The sequence below is a fragment of the Anser anser genome, assembly GCF_964211835.1.
Source record: "Anser anser genome assembly, contig: HAP1_SCAFFOLD_64, whole genome shotgun sequence".
NCBI lineage: Eukaryota > Metazoa > Chordata > Aves > Anseriformes > Anatidae > Anser > Anser anser.
The window spans coordinates 893037-917575 of record NW_028153592.1 but is presented as its reverse complement, the minus strand read 5'-3'; the positions used below and the strand labels follow the sequence as shown (position 1 = coordinate 917575).

The window sequence follows — 24539 nt, the reverse complement described above, 5'->3', positions numbered from 1 at the left end:
ATTTTTCTCAGGACAAACTGATCTTGGTGTGGGAGAAGTCCGGTCGAGGCACTCTCACTTGGCGGTCAATACCCATAGGGGTTGCCTCCCTCGGTAGACCATACACGCCGCAGTGGAGGGTCCTACCCCAGTCTTGCCTTCTCCCTTTCCTCCCTTCAGCCTTGTCCTCTTTATCCAGTGCCCTTAATTCATGCAGAACCTCATTGCTGGGATATCAGTTCCTCTTTAGTCTCAGTTTCAGTTCCCCAGGAGTGGACTCAACCCTCCAGGCTTCGGTAGTTATTGGTCCTTTTATTCTGGATGCGTGGGTCCAACCCCTTTCTGCTGTTCTCACAGCTGTTTCAGTAGTAAGTAAAACAAGGTACAGTCCCTCCCATCGGGGGTTCAATGATTCTTCTCTCCAGGTTTTTATTAAGACCTTGTCTCCTGGTTGTATTTTATGAATAGCAAATCCTAAAGGTGGTGTCTGAGTCATCATCCCAATTTCTCTTATCTCCTGTAATCTCCTTCCAATGGTAATTATGTATTTCTGGATACTATGATCCTCAACTACATTGTTCCCTAGGGGCATCCCTTGAGAATAAGGCATACCATATAACATTTCATATGATGATAACCAGTCTCACTGTGTGGTTTAGTTCTTATGTTTAAAAGTGCCAATGGTAAGCATTTCGTCCAGGGCAGCTGTGTCTTGATCATTAACTTAGCCAATTGTTGTTTTATTGTTTGATTCATCCTTTCTACTTTCCCTGAGCTTTGTGGGTGCCACGGAGTGTGGTATTCCCACTGAATACCTTTCAAGGGGTACATCCTTCAAATCTTTGTGGCTGGCGTATGTTCGATTATTTCCACACAACTGTGTTCCAACGGTCCTTCTTCTGGAACGGTTCCTAGAAATACTGCTGGATATAACAGGTTAGTCGTTTTCAAGGTTATGTCATCTTGTTCAGTTAGGATTGCCTGATATTTCATCATCCAGCTGGGTGATAACCAGTGCCCCCCCCCCCTTTGTTCCAAAACGGTTGTTACCATATGTGGTCCAAAAACTTCAATACGTTTTCCCATTTGAAGGCAAATAATTTTCTACTATCTTTATCAAGAGGTATGCAAAAGAAGGCATCCTTTAAATCTATCACGGTAAACCATTTATATTTCCCTTTCACAGATGTTAACAATGTGTAAGGATTAGCTACTACCGGGTGAATGTCCTTTGTTATTTCATTTATTGCTCTAAGATCTTGTACAAATCTATACTCGCCATTCGGCTTCTTTACTGGAAAAATTGGAGTATTGTATTCCGATTTACATTCTTCCAGAATCTGATATTTGAGAAATTTGTCAATAATTTTCACCATTCCTGTGCCTAGCTTCTATCTTAAGTGGATATTGTTTGATTCAAACAGGTTTGGCTCCTTCCTTTAATTCCACCTTTACCAGTTGTGCCAGTTTCGACTTCCCTGGTACATCTGTTTCCCGTACTGTTGCTATAACTGCATTTTCTGCTTCTCTTGGAATATTAACAAAGGGTTTATCTTTGATCATTAGGATTTGGCCTACTTTGGACTCAGGTACCTTCATTATTAATTCTCCATCCTCAAAGGTTATTGTTGCATCTAATTTGGCTAATAGATCCCGTCCCAAGAGTGGCATCGGGCATTCTGGTACATACTAAAATTCATGGGTTAGTTCCTTACCCCCAAAACGCAAATCAAGGGGTTGTAAGAATGACCATTCCTCCTCTTTCCCTGTGGCTCCAATTATTGTAGTTGTCTTAGTTCCTAATCGTCCTTTTAAACTATTTAACACTGAATATGTTGCTCCTATTACATTTACAGCCTAATTAACACAGAGAAAGAAGCTCCCATAACCAACAAAAAATTCAAGCCTCTGTCTTCGTTTCCTAGCTTTATTTCAACTAGTGGACCTGCTAGGGTAGATGCCCCAGGTCCCCATCATTCCTGACTGTTGTAAGTTTGTCCTGCAGCCTAAGACAATTTCTTTCTGATATCAGGGGCTGATTGCCCTGGAAAGAGGCTAGCCAGTTGCCTCTCTCTCTCTCTTTTTTTTTTTTTTTTTAAGCCAGGTCCATTTTTTTTTTCCATTGCATTTCAAAGTTGGTCCAGAAATTCAAAAATTCCATAAATTCCATAGGGGTTTCTTTTGGACCTTGTTGGAACAGATTCTCATTTCCCAATTTAACCAGATTTTAGTATTTACATAATTTCCGGGGTGATTAGGGTCTCAGTGAGGGGGTCGGTCAGGGGAATGCAATCGTTGAAAGTTCCCTGAGCGGTCCCATTGGCAATCTGAGCTCACACAGGAACTCAGGTTGTTTCAAGAGTTAGCTGCTTTTCTGTTTCCACGACAACTCTCTCGGACCCATCACGGTCCCCCTGCCCCAGAGGGTTCACACCCGCGATTTAGAGATCTCAGCCTCGGGTTGAGACGGAACTATTAACATTCCTACATCCTCTTTCCCTGATCTCAGCCTCGGGTTGAGACGGAACTATTAACATTCCTACATCCTCTTTCCCTGCTCATTCAACTTCAAACAGCTCTGTTAAATACTACATGCCACACAACCTTTAACACCTTCAACAATCCTTTTAACACTTCCTTTATCTTTCTCCAGCCCGTACTTTTCTAATGCCAACACCAAAGGCTCAGTCAGGGGCCAACTTAATTCCAAACCTTTTCCCTCCAACATGCTGAAACAACATATCACTATACAACATTTCATCCTATTTTCCTTCTCTCCTCAAAAACATTAATTGCAAGACACTGTTATAGTCGATTGATCCATAAAGTGGCCATTTAGTTTATATAGTGGCCACCATTGATTGCAATACTTAGTGAAAGTCCTCTTGCTTTCTGTGCCCCCATTTCTAACAATATCCTTCCAATGTGCCAATATGCACCCAAGGAGGCTTTTTTTTTTTTTTTAGGACGTCTTTTTTTTTGGATTTTCCCCTTTTCCTTGATTTCCCATTCCCTTTTATTTATTTATATTAGTTACTGTCCCTTGTTTCAATTTCCACGCAAACCTTTTTATTGCAGGTTTTTACTATCTTTTCCTAATCTTCTTCCCAAATGTCCCAATTCTCTGGGATTAAACTCTTCTTTCCACATACAAACTTTACTATTTCAGATTATTAATGAGCCCCTTTCCAATCATAAATCCGCAGGACTTCGGAAAAAACACCTGAAGCACTCAGCCTTCTGTCTTCTAGACAAACAATACCACCTTTTCCACAAAATTTACATTTCAATAAGACCGAATTTCAAGCCAAATGCTAATTTTTCTCATGCACTTTGTTAGTAAGCCTACACAAAACAAGGAATCACTCCTGTGTATCCGTCAAGATGGGGGTTTAAAAAGGTATTGAGGCCTAAATAAATTCGCTCTCCCCCTTCTTACCGAATTCCCAGGGCTCAGGCCCGAACCACCAAAGAAGTGTCTCTCCGTTCTACCACTTTGATAATCAGTCAGCCCCCCTCCCCCGATACTTGGGAAACTGACCGAACACCACCGCGAATATACCCAAACTTCTAAACTGTTACTTAGATAATGCTCCCACCTTCCTCCTTGACACAGTCAAAACATTTAAGAACAAAACAGGATTACAAGATGCACCACCGGGGGTGGATTGTTAGGATATAGAGGTGGTAGGTTATCCAATGACTCCCATTCATCATCTTTTTCTTTTTCCTTTTTTTTTTATTTTTTACTTTTTTGTTCTCTTCTTCGTCAAACTTCTCGTCTGCTTTTAGTGTAAATATTGAGGCTGGAAAAGGACGTGAGATCCTGATCCATAATCCTGCATAATCACTTTCCTCCTGGCTAAAAGGTTCCTTTGAATTAACATGTATATTTAAGGCCTGGCAAACCCAGTCTTCAAAGGATCCGAAAACGGGCCAAAAGACATGTGGTCTTAAAGGCTCCTTTGGCCATTCTGTCATACAATACTGAACCATTTTTAATTTACTTTTTCCCTTTTCTGGGGCCCCTATCGTTCCAATTTCTAATCATTATCGCTAATGAACTTTCTGGTGGTATGTCTGGTAATTTGCTCCCTTTTCTCTGGTCCCAGGTCTTCAATTTTGTCTGACCCATCTAGGAATTTTACTGTGGCAATTCCTACAGCCCTTGGTTGCCTTAGTGAGAGTGTCTTGCAGGGGGTTTAGGACCTATCACCCACCCACGAATCCTATAGGAATCGCTTCGGTCCTTCACCGGCCAAGTCCCTCGCGGGAGATTGGAACCGCGGCTAGAAGACCTCCACAATCGCTTCGGAACTACGTTCCGTCTCAGTCACACTCTCACACACACAGGCAACCGAATCCCACCCAACCGAACGGTATACGCCTTAAATACTTACGACTCCGTCGTCTTCATTCGGATCTTCGCGCGCAGAATTACGGGCAAAATATAGTGCTGCAGCCGGCAAAGGGAGCTCATAAAAAAATCTAAATCTTTGCTTGCCCTTATTCAGGTTCAAGATGGCATTAGCCCCGACCTGACTCGAACAGGAGCCACCAAATGGTGGGGGCGCCCCTCCTAGATCAAGTCAGAATTCAGGAACCAAGACCATACCGGACGAGCCCCCAGTTGTTATAAATGACTGAGTCCCAAATAGGATTACAATCAAAGTTTACAATTTATTAAATGAATAGAGGCAAGCAAACAGCGCTGGGTGCGTCCTGGTGGAGCAGAGACTCCCGGCGCACCCAGCGCTGTTTGCTTGCCTCTATTCATTTAATAAATTGTAAACTTTGATTGTAATCCTATTTGGGACTCAGTCATTTATAACAGAGAGAATTGAAAAAGCAAAAAGTGTGAGAACTCGGGGGTTCAGATAGTTAACAACTTCATAAGAAAGAAAACAAAGAAATAAACCAACAAATATAAGGGGAAAAACAAATACGAAAAAAACCACCTTCTTCTCGTATTTATAGGCATTGGTGAGATCCCTTCAGACCCTCCTCTGCTCTAGGCTAAAAACGTCCCTTATCACCCTGAGCCCGTGTAGAAACAAGCAAAACAAGGTCCCTATTTAGAGTCTGTTTTCTGGTGAGTGTGTTTGACAGCAACTGCGCAAGAAGACCCAAGCCCTCAGGTGCTATCCCGAGCAGCTTCCCTTCACGTGATGCAAATGCTGTGGCAAAGACTTATCCCTTGCTCGTCCCCGCCTGCAGTCACAGGACTGCCACACAGCAGGGCCCTGCAACAGGACCTGGGAACCAGGCGACTCGGCGCTGCCAGCCCACGTCTGGCTGCTGCTTTTATCCCTCCCTTTCTGCTGACAACCTCTCCCTCACAGGGAGGAGCAGGCAAAGCCCTGCCCTGCGGCCTGGTGCCCGTCCTGCTCCCACCACCCTGGGACCTGCCGCCCTCGGAGCCCTGGCGGAGAGGATCGCTGCTGTTCTCAGCGCTGTTGATCACTGCCAGTACCTGGGGTATCTGTTGGTCCTCCCCCTCAGACCAGGCTTCCCATGCAGCCATTTCTGCCCGGGCTTGCTCTTGTCGCTTTCGGTACGTGGGCCATGAGCTGTCTGTTTGGTCCCACTTTGAAGACAGGTTCCAGACCTCCTGGAGGAAAAAAAAAAACAAAAACAAAACAAAAACACAACAGCAGACAGGATTGGTCTCAGCTGTCCCTCAGGCCTAACCCGCACTCCTGCCCCCTCGCCTCAGCCGGTCTGTCAGCAGTGCTTCGACCCTCCAGGATGAGGGGCCCTGAAGCTAGGCCAGGCTCCTCAACTCGTGACAAACACAGCTGAACAGCCCGCGGTGACCAAAGCCCTCTGCCATCAATGACCCAGAAAGGCCTTGTTCCTTTTCCATGGCCCCTGGTCAAAATGAAGTGGCTCATGGCAACACGGGAGGCAGTAAGAGGCAGGGAAGCTGTGCGGGACGCCACCTTCTGTCTCCTGAGGAAGAGATGAAGGAGGTAACAAACGTGGAAATGAACGCATCCCAAGGGACCTGCTCGGGATCGCTCCACACAAAGAGGCTTTTGCACAGGCCCAAACAGCACGGTCATTGCAGCAAGGCAGAGCAGGTACCTGCAGCGCTCTCCTGGAGGCTTCAGGAGCAGGGAGCGCAGTGGTGGTTGTAAGGAATGGTCCAGCAATTCGTGCCACTAAGGGATTTGAAGGGTTAACATTGAGGCCTGGGTTTAGGTGATAAGAGAACAAAGGGATTTCTTCAGAGAAAACCTGCTGACTCTGCACGGACGTGCAGTAACTTCTGACAGCCGGCCAAGAGACCACTAGATAAGGAGGAAGAATATGAGCCTCCCCGTCTGAGCGGCCCCCAAGAGACTAACAGAGACTGATAAGCAGGCGCACCTGGGAGGACTTTGGATTCGGGAAACCAATTATAATAACCCTGCCTCTTCTAGAAGTAGTAATGAATATGTATTAGCCTAGGAGCATAAAAACCAGCCGCCTTACGTAACAGTTGTGCGTCCTGGTGGAGCAGAGACTCCCGGCGCACCCAGCGCTGTTTGCTCGCCTCTATTCGTTTAATAAATTGTAAACTTTGATTGTAATCCTATTTGGGACTCAGTCATTTATAACAGTGGTGGACTTGGCTCGAGGAGCTGTTTCCTGCCTGTCTGCCTTCTTCGTCCCGGGGGAGCTGCCCGGACACGGGGGGAGCACACTGCAAACAGACACCAGGAGGAGGCTGCATGAGCCCAGGGGAATTCAGTCTCCAGTCCAAGCTCGCAAGCTGCGTCAGCTGGCCAACAGCGGTCGGATTCCTCACCCTTCACTAGGATTCCCAAAGAAATTGAAGTAGCCCTCAAAACCTCACCAACTTACACTGTGGAGCAGTGCAACAAGGCCCGCAGTGCTCTCCAGACGTTTGACACAGTCCAGATAAAACTTCATGCACGGGAAACCATCTTCGCACGTCAGAACACCAATGTCCCTGAAGGCAAAGGGGACGTGCTCCTTGCTCCTCAGGAGGAAGCAGTACAAGAGGATGGTCTCTTGCACACAGTTCTTCACCACGTGCAGTGGGAAGGAGGTGGCTCGCGATAGCTGCACGCAGTTCAGCGGCTCGATCTTGACACCATCTGCAAGGAGAAGCAACATCCTCACTGCCACAGCAAGCCCAAGTTGCTTGCAACATTCAGAACAAGTTCCCAGAGAAAGGGTCGCTCAGACGAACTGCTCCTGGGGCACAGTTTCTTTTGGGGGAACTCAAGCTGTACCCTGACCGTCGGAGACAATCCTCTACTTCTCCCAGGCCTTTCCAAAGAGCAGGGAGAACAAACCGTTGCGGACATGGGGCAGGAAGAGGGGGGCTGCTGCCTTCTCACCAGGGAGGATCTCAGTGGGACAGTAGATCTCCTCCAGCCACAACTCATCGATGTCCAGCTGGAAGAAAGGTCTTCGAATCAAGAGCAGCTCTTCTTTGCCATGGAACTGCTCTCGGACAACACCAAAGGTCCCGAGTCCCGCAACCCAAACGCCCTGCACACAGAAAAGACAGAAAGGCCGAGGAGGGAGTTCTTGAGAGACGGGAAAAGGGATGACTGTCAGAGCAGGGGGACACTGCTCTGTGCCCTGCCCGCTCCTCAGGGACAATGGGGCAAGGTGGGGCACTTTGGAAAGCTTTGCAAAAGAGCCGCATCCTCTGTTTCTTTCGTCACCCCCCTCACAGGATTTGCCAACATCCCTTGGCTAGAGAAGCGCCCGGAGGTTTCCAGCACACGGATTAGGCCTGGGACTGACTGCCAGCAACTGTCCTAGGCACGGAGCCAGGATATTCCCCCATCTCTCTGCTCGCCCTCCCCACTCAGGCCGCAGGGAAGAGTGAAGCCCTAGGGTGTGCCAAACACCTGAGAGGCAGAGCACATCTGGCCTTGGTTTCTCTCCCAGCTGGCCAAGAAGCTGCTCCGGGCACCCCGGGCAGTCTCAGAGCACTGCCATGGTGCTCGAGCAGGGATTGCTCTGCAGGGCCCAGGACACCAGCCCACCTTACTCCGCTTCAGCTCTTCCAGAATGTACTCGGATACGGAGTACCGAGGCCCCCTCGGGACCCTGGGGTCCCCTCTAGTCCTTGACTAGAGGTGTGGTGCTGAGACCTTGTTCAGGTCCCTTGAGAAAGGCTGGGCATTGACAGATTGGCAGTGGATTCATCTGGTCTCAGCAGCATCTGGCTTCTTTTCAGGGTAACATAAATGTGATTGCCCTCCATCTACAAAAGCTCAGGCAGCTGGGGACAAGTCCAGCCAGCTCCCTCACTCTGCTCTGAGCCACAGGGAATCCCTTTGCCTCTCAGGTCTCACAACCATTCCCTGTGAGTGCAGCAGAAATGCTCAGGATTTCTGACTTCAGAGAACACTGTGTGGGCATGAAGAGGGGGAAGAGAATGTGTATAAAACATTGCCCCTAAAACTCCTTTCTGCCAACTACATTATGTAGCAGCGGAATGCAGATGTTAACATGCTGACATGAAGATGATCAGCATGCTGGAGCACCTCTCCTTCGAAGAAAGGCTGAGAGAGCTGGGGCTGAGCAGGGTGACCTCACTGCAGCTTTTCCGCATTTAAAGGGGTCTTCTAAAAATATGGAGAGCTATTTTTTTGATCAATCAAATCATGACAGGATCAGGGGAATGTTTTTAAACTAAAAGCGGGGAGATTTAGATTAGAGATTAGGAGGAAATTCTTCACTCAGAGGGAGGCGAGGTACTGAAACATATTGCCCAGATAGGCTGGGCATTCATTTCATCTGACAAAATCTGAAAATAAAACCTTGCCCTCCTGCTATGTTCCTGTGTACTCCCTGCACTGGGTCAGGACTGATTCCCTCGCGAGACCAGCAGCAGAGGCCCCTGCTCCTCATCGCACACTGAACCTTAAAAATGAAGCTCATGTCATGGAGCTAAATGAAAGATTCCAGCAGAGAAACAAAAAGCATTGGAGTATGGCAGGGGGAGGTCTACAAGGAATGGCATAGGGTTCACTCAGAGAAACCTGTCCTAACTTTTCATTGCCTTTTACTACATGTACAGATCTCCATACCCAACAGGCATCAGATGTCCAACAGCAGCTCCATCAGCGAGTTCCTCCTCCTGCCATTCGCAGACACGCGGGAGCTGCAGCTCCTGCACTTCGCGCTCTTCCTGGCCATCTACCTGGCTGCCCTCCTGGGCAACGGCCTCATCCTCACCGCCGTAGCCTGCGACCACCGCCTCCACACCCCCATGTACTTCTTCCTCCTCGACCTCGCCCTCCTCGACCTGGGCTGCATCTCCACCACTCTCCCCAAAGCCGTGGTCAATTCCCTCTGGGACACCAGGGCCATTTCCTACACAGGATGTGCTGCCCAGGTCTTTTTCTTTTTCTTTTTGTTTTCAGCAGAGTGTTATCTTCTCACTGTCATGTCCTACGACCGCTACGTTGCCATCTGCAAGCCCCTGCACTACGGGAGCCTCCTGGGCAGCAGAGCTTGTGCCCAGATGGCAGCAGCTGCCTGGGGCAGTGGCTTTCTCCATGCTGTGCTGCACACTGCTAATGCATTTTCTCTGACACTTTGCCAAGGCAATGCTGTGGACCAGTTCTTCTGTGAAGTTCCAAAGATCCTCAAGCTCTCCTGCTCAAACTCCTACCTCAGGGAAGTTTGGATAATTATGGTTGGATTCTGTTTAGCGTCTGGGTGTTTTGTTTTCATCGTGCTGTCCTATGTGCAGATTTTCAGGGCTGTACTGAGGATGCCCTCTGAGCAGGGACAGCTCAAAGCCTTTTCCACGTGCCTCCCTCACCTGGCCGTGGCCTCCCTGTTTCTCAGCATGACCATATTTGCCTACCTGAAGTCCCCCTCCATCTCACCATCTCTGGACCTGGTGGTGGCAGTTCTGTACTCAGTTGTGCCACCGGCATTGAACCCCCTCATCTACAGCATGAGAAACAAGGAGCTTAAGAGTGCTGTTAGGAAAGTGATTGCATGGATATTTCTGATTAGTGATAAATTTAAATGATCTACACAAATGACTTCCCTTGCAGGCCTGCTCCTTGTTTATCATTATTGAAGTTTTTATCCTCAGTATCATTTGCATTTACTAATTTCTTAGAAATATGTTTCTTTATTCTTCGGCCACCTACTGCGGAATGAAACTGTTCTGTTTACTCTCGAGGCTTTATAATATGTGTATAACAGCAGGCCAGAGTAAACTCTGTGATAGCGTCTGCCTAATAAAATTGCATCTCCCCAGTGCTCTTCTTGAAGACTTGGTTCTTCTTTCAAAGCTGGTGCCAAGACCAGGGCTGAGCAGCTGCTCCCCGAAAAGCCTGTTGCTCCACGGATAAGGCAAAGAAAAAGCTCATTTTGTGAGCTGTGAGAGACCGAGGGTAGGATTTAGGAGTAAGCTGTTGGTGTCTGATGACAGCAGAAATGGTGAACAGTCACTGAGGTACACAGCCGTGACTGTCCCACAACCGTCAGGGCAGAGGACATCGTCCAGGAAATTAATGGGGAGCTGCCTGAAGCTGCCACAACCATGGAACCCAGTGAGAGGGTTTGGCAGCAGTGATCCCAACCCAGCTGGGTCTACTTCTCACCCTGTGCAGCTGTGTCTGTTTGCTTCTGTCCTGCAGTTCCTAGGGCCAGCACGCATCCTTGAGACAGTTTCCCCCAAGCTATCTGTTGGCCCTTACCTCAAAAGTCACCACCGGACGAGGCTTCTCAGCTCACGTACACCTGAAGGACTGGAGTGAAGCTGTGATCACAGAAAGAGCAAGCCCTTGGATCCTTGCAACATCCTTGGATCTCTGCATGGCTGGAAGCCTCTGCAAGCCCCATGGGAAAAGAGAGCCTACTGAGAACATCCTGATGCTCCATATACCATCCCCTCAGGCCATCAAGAAAGGTCCCTCAGCCCTAAGATCCAGCCCAGCTTCTTGTTGCATCAGCAACCAGGAGAATTTGCCCCAGAATACCCAACACTCTTGCGCTAGCAAGCAAATACGCCCATGTGTGTACATAAACACACCGTCTTGTACACACACACAAACGTGCACACACGGATACAGCTGAGCACACACAAACCGGTTCAACTGGGAACAGCATTTGCCCAGGGTAGGCAGTGACTGGAGCCTCACAAAGGGAGAGATCAGTCAAGCTGGAGTCACCCACAGGGACAGTACCGAATTAAGATGTCCACAGGCAAAAGATGACTCTGCAGCTCCTGTGGGATTCAGTGGGAGACAGCATGCACGAGGAAGGGAAGACACACAGGGACTGATGCTGTATAACCTGCCAGGCACCTAAGCACCGCACAGCCATTTTTTCCCCTCTCCCCTCACAGCAGGATGAATGAGAGAATTGAAAAAGGTAAAAGTGTGAGAACTCGGGGGTTCAGATGGGTAACAACTTCATAAGAAAGAAGACAAAGAAATAAACCAACAAATATAAGGGGAAAAACAAATACGAAAAAAAACACCTTCTTCTCGTATTTATAGGCATTGGTGAGATCCCTTCAGACCCTCCTCTGCTCTAGGCTAAAAACGTCCCTTATCACCCTGAGCCCGTGTAGAAACAAGCAAAACAAGGTCCCTATTTAGAGTCTGTTTTCTGGTGAGTGTGTTTGACAGCAACTGCGCAAGAAGACCCAAGCCCTCAGGTGCTATCCCGAGCAGCTTCCCTTCACGTGATGCAAATGCTGTGGCAAAGACTTATCCCTTGCTCGTCCCCGCCTGCAGTCACAGGACTGCCACCCAGCAGCACTGTGCCCAAGCTCCAGGAGCAATCGGGCCCAACCCAACACAAGGCCCAGGAGGAGAGCGCGGAAGTGAGAGCAGAGGAAAGAAGCAGCACCGGTTGCCGGGCGCCGATTGGCTGCCAGAGCCGCCAGGCAAAGGGAGCCCCACCCCCTGCCGGCTGCCTGGGGCTCGCTGCCATGGCAACCGTGCGACCGCCTGACCAGGCAGGGCGGGCGCCGCCATCTTAGGGGTCGTGGGCGGGCTGGGGGCGTCTCGGGGCCTGAGGGGGGGACCCGGCCCGTGTGCCCGGGGCGCCCCTGCCCGCCCCTGCCTTTGCTCGCTCCCTGTGCCTCACCGCCTTGTCTTCCCTTTTCTTTGCGGTGTCGAATGCACGAGAAGCCCGACAGGCTCGGGAAGGCGGCCAGTCACTTGCACAAGAAGCAATAGGGCTGGATGCTCCTGAAATGCTGCTTGTTGCTGGCCGGGGCGGCACCCTGCCACAGTCATGGTGCCAGCCTGGCAGCTTTGTGCCTGGGTATCACTGTGAGATCAGGCTAACAGGATGAAGGCTTTGTTCCTCATCCCTTCTGCTGAGAGAGGGGTTTTGCCTCTCGGCAGCAGCTATCCCCAGGCTCTCAGCATATTTAAGCAAACTAAATGCAGCTACAGCCTCTTCTTTGTCTGAGACCTGATCTCAGCTGATGAGGAAGGAATGGGACCAGCAAACCCTTTCCGGCTGCAGCAGCTCAGGCCCGGCTGCCCTGGCCCTGGGGCAGGAGGAGCTGCCTGAAGACCCCCAGGGATGGCACGGAGGGGCTGCAGGCCTCCCAGGGGCTGGCTTGTGCCTCGGATGTCCCATCTGTGGGGCTGAGCCCTCTGTGCCCCCAGGAGCTGCCGTGCCCTTCAGAGGGACTGGGGCTGTGGTGGCAGTGCCCAGAGCCCTGCAGCAGCCTGCTCCGGACACTGCCCTGGGGCCAGCCCAGCATGAGAAGCTGGGCTGGGCTGGGCAGAGGGCAGGGAGGTGGGCAGAGGGCAGGAAGGTGGGAGTGCCTCCACAGCAGAAAGGGATCCCTCAGCCTCTGTCAGACACCCCTTCTGCCTCTCCCCTCATCCAGACCCTGCACCCATGCGGTGCCACGTGCACCCACCCTTCCAACCTGTGATGAGTTTTAGGCCTTGGCGGTAACCAAGGTCATGCCCGCTTTAGGAGGAATCAAAGGGTGTCAGAGGCAAGCCCAGGACTCAGGGACCGGGCTCCTGGACATGTCCTGACATCACTCAAGAGCTACTCGAGTGCCCCAGGACGGGAACGGAGCCGGCACACACTTACTCAGGCTGGAGTCTCTCCAGCTTGGCTGCTGCTCCCAACTCCTCTGCTGGGGCAGGGTTCTCAGCCTTCCTCCACCTCTTCCTGACCTCCTTGCTCCTGGGCTGGGCTGGAGGACGGGGAGTCCAAGCATGTTGGCTGTTGAATCGCTGCAAGGAGAAGACGCTCTCATCAAACAGGACTGGACACACAGGTGCTGTTTCCCAGAGGACCTCTTGAAAGGGCCCTGCAACAGGACCTGGGAACCAGGCGACTCGGCGCTGCCAGCCCACGTCTGGCTGCTGCTTTTATCCCTCCCTTTCTGCTGACAACCTCTCCCTCACAGGGAGGAGCAGGCAAAGCCCTGCCCTGCGGCCTGGTGCCCGTCCTGCTCCCACCACCCTGGGACCTGCCGCCCTCGGAGCCCTGGCGGAGAGGATCGCTGCTGTTCTCAGCGCTGTTGATCACTGCCAGTAGCTGGGGTATCTGTTGGTCCTCCCCCTCAGACCAGGCTTCCCATGCAGCCATTTCTGCCCGGGCTTGCTCTTGTAGCTTTCGGTACGTGGGCCATGAGCTGTCTGTTTGGTCCCACTGTGAAGACAGGTTCCAGACCTCCTGGAGGAAAAAAAAACAAAACAAAAACACAACAGCAGACAGGATTGGTCTCAGCTGTCCCTCAGGCCTAACCCGCACTCCTGCCCCCTCGCCTCAGCCGGTCTGTCAGCAGTGCTTCGACCCTCCAGGATGAGGGGCCCTGAAGCTAGGCCAGGCTCCTCAACTCGTGACAAACACAGCTGAACAGCCCGCGGTGACCAAAGCCCTCTGCCATCAATGACCCAGAAAGGCCTTGTTCCTTTTCCATGGCCCCTGGTCAAAATGAAGTGGCTCATGGCAACACGGGAGGCAGTAAGAGGCAGGGAAGGTGTGCGGGACGCCACCTTCTGTCTCCTGAGGAAGAGATGAAGGAGGTAACAAACGTGGAAATGAACGCATCCCAAGGGACCTGCTCGGGATCGCTCCACACAAAGAGGCTTTTGCACAGGCCCAAACAGCACGGTCATTGCAGCAAGGCAGAGCAGGTACCTGCAGCGCTCTCCTGGAGGCTTCAGGAGCAGGGAGCGCAGTGGTGGTTGTAAGGAATGGTCCAGCAATTCGTGCCACTAAGGGATTTGAAGGGTTAACATTGAGGCCTGGGTTTAGGTGATAAGAGAACAAAGGGATTTCTTCAGAGAAAACCTGCTGACTCTGCACGGACGTGCAGTAACTTCTGACAGCCGGCCAAGAGACCACTAGATAAGGAGGAAGAATATGAGCCTCCCCGTCTGAGCGGCCCCCAAGAGACTAACAGAGACTGATAAGCAGGCGCACCTGGGAGGACTTTGGATTCGGGAAACCAATTATAATAACCCTGCCTCTTCTAGAAGTAGTAATGAATATGTATTAGCCTAGGAGCATAAAAACCAGCCGCCTTACGTAACAGGTGTGCGTCCTGGTGGAGCAGAGACTCCCGGCGCACCCAGCGCTGTTTGCTCGCCTCTATTCGTTTAATAAATTGTAAACTTTGATTGTAATCCTACTTGGGACTCAGTCATTTATAACAGTGGTGGACTTGGCTCGAGGAGCTGTTTCCTGCCTGTCTGCCTTCTTCGTCCCGGGGGAGCTGCCCGGACACGGGGGGAGCACACTGCAAACAGACACCAGGAGGAGGCTGCATGAGCCCAGGGGAATTCAGTCTCCAGTCCAAGCTCGCAAGCTGCGTCAGCCTCTGCAGCAGACGGCAGTTCCACAACGAGCGGGCGTATTGGACTGGCTGTGTTCACTTCAGCAGAGACAGAGAGAGCCAAACGCGAAGCTGTGGCACCACCTGCCTTCAGGAAGGCTCAGGATGCCCGCATCCAGGCCCTTTTTGGTGGAAGAAGGAGAGGAGCAGTGTCTTGCGCAAGGACAGGAGCCGAGAGACACCATTATGGCCCACCCGGGCTTTACTTCAGCTTCTCCTCTGTGGCCCTGAAACACGGTGCGCTCATGGGTGGAAAACAGGTTATCGCTGCGGAGCCAGTAGCATCAGAGAAAGCCGTCAGGTAAGGAGGGCAGTCATGCCATCTCCCTACCTCAGCACTCTCTTGTGCCTGCCACAACGTTTGGGATAGCGTTTGAAAAAAATGCCTGAAAGAAACTTTCCCAGGAAGCCTCCCGCTGGGTCAGCCAAGGGCTGCGGAGGAAATGCACTCACCTTGGGAACATCTGGATCCCACGAGCGGTGGTCTCGCCACTGAAGGCGGTCAGATGTGCCGGCCACATTCTCTGCAAAGAGACACAGACCTGCTGGAGGGTTTCTGAGGCGGTTTTCTCACGGCTCTCATTGACAGGAAGCAAACCTGTCTCCCAAGCCAAAAGAAAGCCTTCTCTCCAAAGCCCTCCTCCAAAGCCTCTTCCATGAACCTTTGTTCTGCTCTGGAGGAGCTGCATGGCAGAATATGGAGGCTGTACAGTAACACTGCCAGGCTTTTTGCAGGGGCAAGCGCCCAGATGCTCAGAAGAAACTCTCTTTGTTAACGGAGAAAGCAGCTAAGGGGGCAAGCGAGGGGAAGGGCATTTGACTGGCCTGCCATGTCCGGGCTGGCCAACAGCGGTCGGATTCCTCACCCTTCACTAGGATTCCCAAAGAAATTGAAGTAGCCCTCAAAACCTCACCAACTTACACTGTGGAGCAGTGCAACAAGGCCCGCAGTGCTCTCCAGACGTTTGACACAGTCCAGATAAAACTTCATGCACGGGAAACCATCTTCGCACGTCAGAACACCAATGTCCCTGAAGGCAAAGGGGACGTGCTCCTTGCTCCTCAGGAGGAAGCAGTACAAGAGGATGGTCTCTTGCACACAGTTCTTCACCACGTGCAGTGGGAAGGAGGTGGCTCGCGATAGCTGCACGCAGTTCAGCGGCTCGATCTTGACACCATCTGCAAGGAGAAGCAACATCCTCACTGCCACAGCAAGCCCAAGTTGCTTGCAACATTCAGAACAAGTTCCCAGAGAAAGGGTCGCTCAGACGAACTGCTCCTGGGGCACAGTTTCTTTTGGGGGAACTCAAGCTGTACCCTGACCGTCGGAGACAATCCTCTACTTCTCCCAGGCCTTTCCAAAGAGCAGGGAGAACAAACCGTTGCGGACATGGGGCAGGAAGAGGGGGGCTGCTGCCTTCTCACCAGGGAGGATCTCAGTGGGACAGTAGATCTCCTCCAGCCACAACTCATCGATGTCCAGCTGGAAGAAAGGTCTTCGAATCAAGAGCAGCTCTTCTTTGCCATGGAACTGCTCTCGGACAACACCAAAGGTCCCGAGTCCCGCAACCCAAACGCCCTGCACACAGAAAAGACAGAAAGGCCGAGGAGGGAGTTCTTGAGAGACGGGAAAAGGGATGACTGTCAGAGCAGGGGGACACTGCTCTGTGCCCTGCCCGCTCCTCAGGGACAATGGGGCAAGGTGGGGCACTTTGGAAAGCTTTGCAAAAGAGCCGCATCCTCTGTTTCTTTCGTCACCCCCCTCACAGGATTTGCCAACATCCCTTGGCTAGAGAAGCGCCCGGAGGTTTCCAGCACACGGATTAGGCCTGGGACTGACTGCCAGCAACTGTCCTAGGCACGGAGCCAGGATATTCCCCCATCTCTCTGCTCGCCCTCCCCACTCAGGCCGCAGGGAAGAGTGAAGCCCTAGGGTGTGCCAAACACCTGAGAGGCAGAGCACATCTGGCCTTGGTTTCTCTCCCAGCTGGCCAAGAAGCTGCTCCGGGCACCCCGGGCAGTCTCAGAGCACTGCCATGGTGCTCGAGCAGGGATTGCTCTGCAGGGCCCAGGACACCAGCCCACCTTACTCCGCTTCAGCTCTTCCAGAATGTACTCGGATACGGAGTACCGAGGCCCCCTCGGGACCCTGGGGTCCCCTCTAGTCCTTGACTAGAGGTGTGGTGCTGAGACCTTGTTCAGGTCCCTTGAGAAAGGCTGGGCATTGACAGATTGGCAGTGGATTCATCTGGTCTCAGCAGCATCTGGCTTCTTTTCAGGGTAACATAAATGTGATTGCCCTCCATCTACAAAAGCTCAGGCAGCTGGGGACAAGTCCAGCCAGCTCCCTCACTCTGCTCTGAGCCACAGGGAATCCCTTTGCCTCTCAGGTCTCACAACCATTCCCTGTGAGTGCAGCAGAAATGCTCAGGATTTCTGACTTCAGAGAACACTGTGTGGGCATGAAGAGGGGGAAGAGAATGTGTATAAAACATTGCCCCTAAAACTCCTTTCTGCCAACTACATTATGTAGCAGCGGAATGCAGATGTTAACATGCTGACATGAAGATGATCAGCATGCTGGAGCACCTCTCCTTCGAAGAAAGGCTGAGAGAGCTGGGGCTGAGCAGGGTGACCTCACTGCAGCTTTTCCGCATTTAAAGGGGTCTTCTAAAAATATGGAGAGCTATTTTTTTGATCAATCAAATCATGACAGGATCAGGGGAATGTTTTTAAACTAAAAGCGGGGAGATTTAGATTAGAGATTAGGAGGAAATTCTTCACTCAGAGGGAGGCGAGGTACTGAAACATATTGCCCAGATAGGCTGGGCATTCATTTCATCTGACAAAATCTGAAAATAAAACCTTGCCCTCCTGCTATGTTCCTGTGTACTCCCTGCACTGGGTCAGGACTGATTCCCTCGCGAGACCAGCAGCAGAGGCCCCTGCTCCTCATCGCACACTGAACCTTAAAAATGAAGCTCATGTCATGGAGCTAAATGAAAGATTCCAGCAGAGAAACAAAAAGCATTGGAGTATGGCAGGGGGAGGTCTACAAGGAATGGCATAGGGTTCACTCAGAGAAACCTGTCCTAACTTTTCATTGCCTTTTACTACATGTACAGATCTCCATACCCAACAGGCATCAGATGTCCAACAGCAGCTCCATCAGCGAGTTCCTCCTCCTGCCATTCGCAGACACGCGGGAGCTGCAGCTCCTGCACTTCGCGCTCTTCCTGGCCATCTACCTGGCTGCCCTCCTGGGCAACGGCCTCATCCTCACCGCCGCAGCCTGCGACCACCGCCTCCACACCCCCATGTACTTCTTCCTCCTCGACCTCGCCCTCCTCGACCTGGGCTGCATCTCCACCACTCTCCCCAAAGCCGTGGTCAATTCCCTCTGGGACACCAGGGCCATTTCCTACACAGGATGTGCTGCCCAGGTCTTTTTCTTTTTCTTTTTGTTTTCAGCAGAGTGTTATCTTCTCACTGTCATGTCCTACGACCGCTACGTTGCCATCTGCAAGCCCCTGCACTACGGGAGCCTCCTGGGCAGCAGAGCTTGTGCCCAGATGGCAGCAGCTGCCTGGGGCAGTGGCTTTCTCCATGCTGTGCTGCACACTGCTAATGCATTTTCTCTGACACTTTGCCAAGGCAATGCTGTGGACCAGTTCTTCTGTGAAGTTCCAAAGATCCTCAAGCTCTCCTGCTCAAACTCCTACCTCAGGGAAGTTTGGATAATTATGGTTGGATTCTGTTTAGCGTCTGGCTGTTTCGTTTTCATCGTGCTGTCCTATGTGCAGATTTTCAGGGCTGTACTGAGGATGCCCTCTGAGCAGGGACAGCTCAAAGCCTTTTCCACGTGCCTCCCTCACCTGGCCGTGGCCTCCCTGTTTCTCAGCATGACCATATTTGCCTACCTGAAGTCCCCCTCCATCTCACCATCTCTGGACCTGGTGGTGGCAGTTCTGTACTCAGTTGTGCCACCGGCATTGAACCCCCTCATCTACAGCATGAGAAACAAGGAGCTTAAGGGTGCTGTTAGGAAAGTGATTGCATGGATATTTCTGATTAGTGATAAATTTAAATGATCTACACAAATGACTTCCCTTGCAGGCCTGCTCCTTGTTTATCATTATTGAAGTTTTTATCCTCAGTATCATTTGCATTTACTAATTTCTTAGAAATATGTTTCTTTATTCTTCGGCCACCTACTGCGGAATGAAACTGTTCTGTTTACTCTCGAGGCTTTATAATATGTGTATAACAGCAGGCCAGAGTAAACTCTGTGATAGCGTCTGCCTAATAAAATTGCATCTCCCCAGTGCTCTTCTTGAAGACTTGGTTCTTCTTTCAAAGCTGGTGCCAAGACCAGGGCTGAGCAGCTGCTCCCCGAAAAGCCTGTTGCTCCACGGATAAGGCAAAGAAAAAGCTCATTTTGTGAGCTGTGAGAGACCGAGGGTAGGATTTAGGAGTAAGCTGTTGGTGTCTGATGACAGCAGAAATGGTGAACAGTCACTGAGGTACACAGCCGTGACTGTCCCACAACCGTCAGGGCAGAGGACATCGTCCAGGAAATTAATGGGGAGCTGCCTGAAGCTGCCACAACCATGGAACCCAGTGAGAGGGTTTGGCAGCAGTGATCCCAACCCAGCTGGGTCTACTTCTCACCCTGTGCAGCTGTGTCTGTTTGCTTCTGTCCTGCAGTTCCTAGGGCCAGCACGCATCCTTGAGACAGTTTCCCCCAAGCTATCTGTTGGCCCTTACCTCAAAAGTCACCACCGGACGAGGCTTCTCAGCTCACGTACACCTGAAGGACTGGAGTGAAGCTGTGATCACAGAAAGAGCAAGCCCTTGGATCCTTGCAACATCCTTGGATCTCTGCATGGCTGGAAGCCTCTGCAAGCCCCATGGGAAAAGAGAGCCTACTGAGAACATCCTGATGCTCCATATACCATCCCCTCAGGCCATCAAGAAAGGTCCCTCAGCCCTAAGATCCAGCCCAGCTTCTTGTTGCATCAGCAACCAGGAGAATTTGCCCCAGAATACCCAACACTCTTGCGCTAGCAAGCAAATACGCCCATGTGTGTACATAAACACACCGTCTTGTACACACACACAAACGTGCACACACGGATACAGCTGAGCACACACAAACCGGTTCAACTGGGAACAGCATTTGCCCAGGGTAGGCAGTGACTGGAGCCTCACAAAGGGAGAGATCAGTCAAGCTGGAGTCACCCACAGGGACAGTACCGAATTAAGATGTCCACAGGCAAAAGATGACTCTGCAGCTCCTGTGGGATTCAGTGGGAGACAGCATGCACGAGGAAGGGAAGACACACAGGGACTGATGCTGTATAACCTGCCAGGCACCTAAGCACCGCACAGCCATTTTTTCCCCTCTCCCCTCACAGCAGGATGAATGAGAGAATTGAAAAAGGTAAAAGTGTGAGAACTCGGGGGTTCAGATGGGTAACAACTTCATAAGAAAGAAGACAAAGAAATAAACCAACAAATATAAGGGGAAAAACAAATACGAAAAAAACCACCTTCTTCTCGTATTTATAGGCATTGGTGAGATCCCTTCAGACCCTCCTCTGCTCTAGGCTAAAAACGTCCCTTATCACCCTGAGCCCGTGTAGAAACAAGCAAAACAAGGTCCCTATTTAGAGTCTGTTTTCTGGTGAGTGTGTTTGACAGCAACTGCGCAAGAAGACCCAAGCCCTCAGGTGCTATCCCGAGCAGCTTCCCTTCACGTGATGCAAATGCTGTGGCAAAGACTTATCCCTTGCTCGTCCCCGCCTGCAGTCACAGGACTGCCACCCAGCAGCACTGTGCCCAAGCTCCAGGAGCAATCGGGCCCAACCCAACACAAGGCCCAGGAGGAGAGCGCGGAAGTGAGAGCAGAGGAAAGAAGCAGCACCGGTTGCCGGGCGCCGATTGGCTGCCAGAGCCGCCAGGCAAAGGGAGCCCCACCCCCTGCCGGCTGCCTGGGGCTCGCTGCCATGGCAACCGTGCGACCGCCTGACCAGGCAGGGCGGGCGCCGCCATCTTAGGGGTCGTGGGCGGGCTGGGGGCGTCTCGGGGCCTGAGGGGGGGACCCGGCCCGTGTGCCCGGGGCGCCCCTGCCCGCCCCTGCCCGCCCCTGCCTTTGCTCGCTCCCTGTGCCTCACCGCCTTGTCTTCCCTTTTCTTTGCGGTGTCGAATGCACGAGAAGCCCGACAGGCTCGGGAAGGCGGCCAGTCACTTGCACAAGAAGCAATAGGGCTGGATGCTCCTGAAATGCTGCTTGTTGCTGGCCGGGGCGGCACCCTGCCACAGTCATGGTGCCAGCCTGGCAGCTTTGTGCCTGGGTATCACTGTGAGATCAGGCTAACAGGATGAAGGCTTTGTTCCTCATCCCTTCTGCTGAGAGAGGGGTTTTGCCTCTCGGCAGCAGCTATCCCCAGGCTCTCAGCATATTTAAGCAAACTAAATGCAGCTACAGCCTCTTCTTTGTCTGAGACCTGATCTCAGCTGATGAGGAAGGAATGGGACCAGCAAACCCTTTCTGGCTGCAGCAGCTCAGGCCCGGCTGCCCTGGCCCTGGGGCAGGAGGAGCTGCCTGAAGACCCCCAGGGATGGCACGGAGGGGCTGCAGGCCTCCCAGGGGCTGGCTTGTGCCTCGGATGTCCCATCTGTGGGGCTGAGCCCTCTGTGCCCCCAGGAGCTGCCGTGCCCTTCAGAGGGACTGGGGCTGTGGTGGCAGTGCCCAGAGCCCTGCAGCAGCCTGCTCCGGACACTGCCCTGGGGCCAGCCCAGCATGAGAAGCTGGGCTGGGCTGGGCAGAGGGCAGGGAGGTGGGCAGAGGGCAGGAAGGTGGGAGTGCCTCCACAGCAGAAAGGGATCCCTCAGCCTCTGTCAGACACCCCTTCTGCCTCTCCCCTCATCCAGACCCTGCAGCCATGCGGTGCCACGTGCACCCACCCTTCCAACCTGTGATGAGTTTTAGGCCTTGGCGGTAACCAAGGTCATGCCCGCTTTAGGAGGAATCAAAGGGTGTCAGAGGCAAGCCCAGGACTCAGGGACCGGGCTCCTGGACATGTCCTGACATCACTCAAGAGCTACTCGAGTGCCCCAGGACGGGAACGGAGCCGGCACACACTTACTCAGGCTGGAGTCTCTCCAGCTTGGCTGCTGCTCCCAACTCCTCTGCTGGGGCAGGGTTCTCAGCCTTCCTCCACCTCTTCCTGACCTCCTTGCTCCTGGGCTGGGCTGGAGGACGGGGAGTCCAAGCATGTTGGCTGTTGAATCGCTGCAAGGAGAAGACGCTCTCATCAAACAGGACTGGACACACAGGTGCTGTTTCCCAGAGGACCTCTTGAAAGGGCCCTGCAACAGGACCTGGGAACCAGGCGACTCGGCGCTGCCAGCCCACGTCTGGCTGCTGCTTTTATCCCTCCCTTTCTGCTGACAACCTCTCCCTCACAGGGAGGAGCAGGCAAAGCCCTGCCCTGCGGCCTGGTGCCCGTCCTGCTCCCACCACCCTGGGACCTGCCGCCCTCGGAGCCCTGGCGGAGAGGATCGCTGCTGTTCTCAGCGCTGTTGATCACTGCCAGTAGCTGGGGTATCTGTTGGTCCTCCCCCTCAGACCAGGCTTCCCATGCAGCCATTTCTGCCCGGGCTTGCTCTTGTAGCTTTCGGTACGTGGGCCATGAGCTGTCTGTTTGGTCCCACTGTGAAGACAGGTTCCAGACCTCCTGGAGGAAAAAAAAACAAAACAAAAACACAACAGCAGACAGGATTGGTCTCAGCTGTCCCTCAGGCCTAACCCGCACTCCTGCCCCCTCGCCTCAGCCGGTCTGTCAGCAGTGCTTCGACCCTCCAGGATGAGGGGCCCTGAAGCTAGGCCAGGCTCCTCAACTCGTGACAAACACAGCTGAACAGCCCGCGGTGACCAAAGCCCTCTGCCATCAATGACCCAGAAAGGCCTTGTTCCTTTTCCATGGCCCCTGGTCAAAATGAAGTGGCTCATGGCAACACGGGAGGCAGTAAGAGGCAGGGAAGGTGTGCGGGACGCCACCTTCTGTCTCCTGAGGAAGAGATGAAGGAGGTAACAAACGTGGAAATGAACGCATCCCAAGGGACCTGCTCGGGATCGCTCCACACAAAGAGGCTTTTGCACAGGCCCAAACAGCACGGTCATTGCAGCAAGGCAGAGCAGGTACCTGCAGCGCTCTCCTGGAGGCTTCAGGAGCAGGGAGCGCAGTGGTGGTTGTAAGGAATGGTCCAGCAATTCGTGCCACTAAGGGATTTGAAGGGTTAACATTGAGGCCTGGGTTTAGGTGATAAGAGAACAAAGGGATTTCTTCAGAGAAAACCTGCTGACTCTGCACGGACGTGCAGTAACTTCTGACAGCCGGCCAAGAGACCACTAGATAAGGAGGAAGAATATGAGCCTCCCCGTCTGAGCGGCCCCCAAGAGACTAACAGAGACTGATAAGCAGGCGCACCTGGGAGGACTTTGGATTCGGGAAACCAATTATAATAACCCTGCCTCTTCTAGAAGTAGTAATGAATATGTATTAGCCTAGGAGCATAAAAACCAGCCGCCTTACGTAACAGGTGTGCGTCCTGGTGGAGCAGAGACTCCCGGCGCACCCAGCGCTGTTTGCTCGCCTCTATTCGTTTAATAAATTGTAAACTTTGATTGTAATCCTACTTGGGACTCAGTCATTTATAACAGTGGTGGACTTGGCTCGAGGAGCTGTTTCCTGCCTGTCTGCCTTCTTCGTCCCGGGGGAGCTGCCCGGACACGGGGGGAGCACACTGCAAACAGACACCAGGAGGAGGCTGCATGAGCCCAGGGGAATTCAGTCTCCAGTCCAAGCTCGCAAGCTGCGTCAGCCTCTGCAGCAGACGGCAGTTCCACAACGAGCGGGCGTATTGGACTGGCTGTGTTCACTTCAGCAGAGACAGAGAGAGCCAAACGCGAAGCTGTGGCACCACCTGCCTTCAGGAAGGCTCGGGATGCCCGCATCCAGGCCCTTTTTGGTGGAAGAAGGAGAGGAGCAGTGTCTTGCGCAAGGACAGGAGCCGAGAGACACCATTATGGCCCACCCGGGCTTTACTTCAGCTTCTCCTCTGTGGCCCTGAAACACGGTGCGCTCATGGGTGGAAAACAGGTTATCGCTGCGGAGCCAGTAGCATCAGAGAAAGCCGTCAGGTAAGGAGGGCAGTCATGCCATCTCCCTACCTCAGCACTCTCTTGTGCCTGCCACAACGTTTGGGATAGCGTTTGAAAAAAATGCCTGAAAGAAACTTTCCCAGGAAGCCTCCCGCTGGGTCAGCCAAGGGCTGCGGAGGAAATGCACTCACCTTGGGAACATCTGGATCCCACGAGCGGTGGTCTCGCCACTGAAGGCGGTCAGATGTGCCGGCCACATTCTCTGCAAAGAGACACAGACCTGCTGGAGGGTTTCTGAGGCGGTTTTCTCACGGCTCTCATTGACAGGAAGCAAACCTGTCTCCCAAGCCAAAAGAAAGCCTTCTCTCCAAAGCCCTCCTCCAAAGCCTCTTCCATGAACCTTTGTTCTGCTCTGGAGGAGCTGCATGGCAGAATATGGAGGCTGTACAGTAACACTGCCAGGCTTTTTGCAGGGGCAAGCGCCCAGATGCTCAGAAGAAACTCTCTTTGTTAACGGAGAAAGCAGCTAAGGGGGCAAGCGAGGGGAAGGGCATTTGACTGGCCTGC

The 24539-nt window shown here is 52.3% G+C and overlaps 2 protein-coding genes across 2 annotated transcripts; both read left to right on the top strand.

Moving 5' to 3' along the window:
- Positions 1-9055: 9055 nt before the first annotated feature.
- LOC310891872 (olfactory receptor 14C36-like) lies at positions 9056-9997 on the top strand (the record flags this gene model as incomplete). Its single annotated transcript, XM_083854101.1, has 1 exon — positions 9056-9997. One exon carries the CDS (start codon positions 9056-9058, stop codon positions 9995-9997), a length of 942 nt encoding a protein of 313 aa, XP_083710227.1.
- A 7955-nt stretch (positions 9998-17952) lies between these two features.
- Positions 17953-18894, top strand: LOC310891871 (olfactory receptor 14C36-like; the record flags this gene model as incomplete). The annotated part of the gene is made up of 1 exon (XM_083854100.1): positions 17953-18894. One exon carries the CDS (start codon positions 17953-17955, stop codon positions 18892-18894), a length of 942 nt encoding a protein of 313 aa, XP_083710226.1.
- Positions 18895-24539: the final 5645 nt, after the last annotated feature.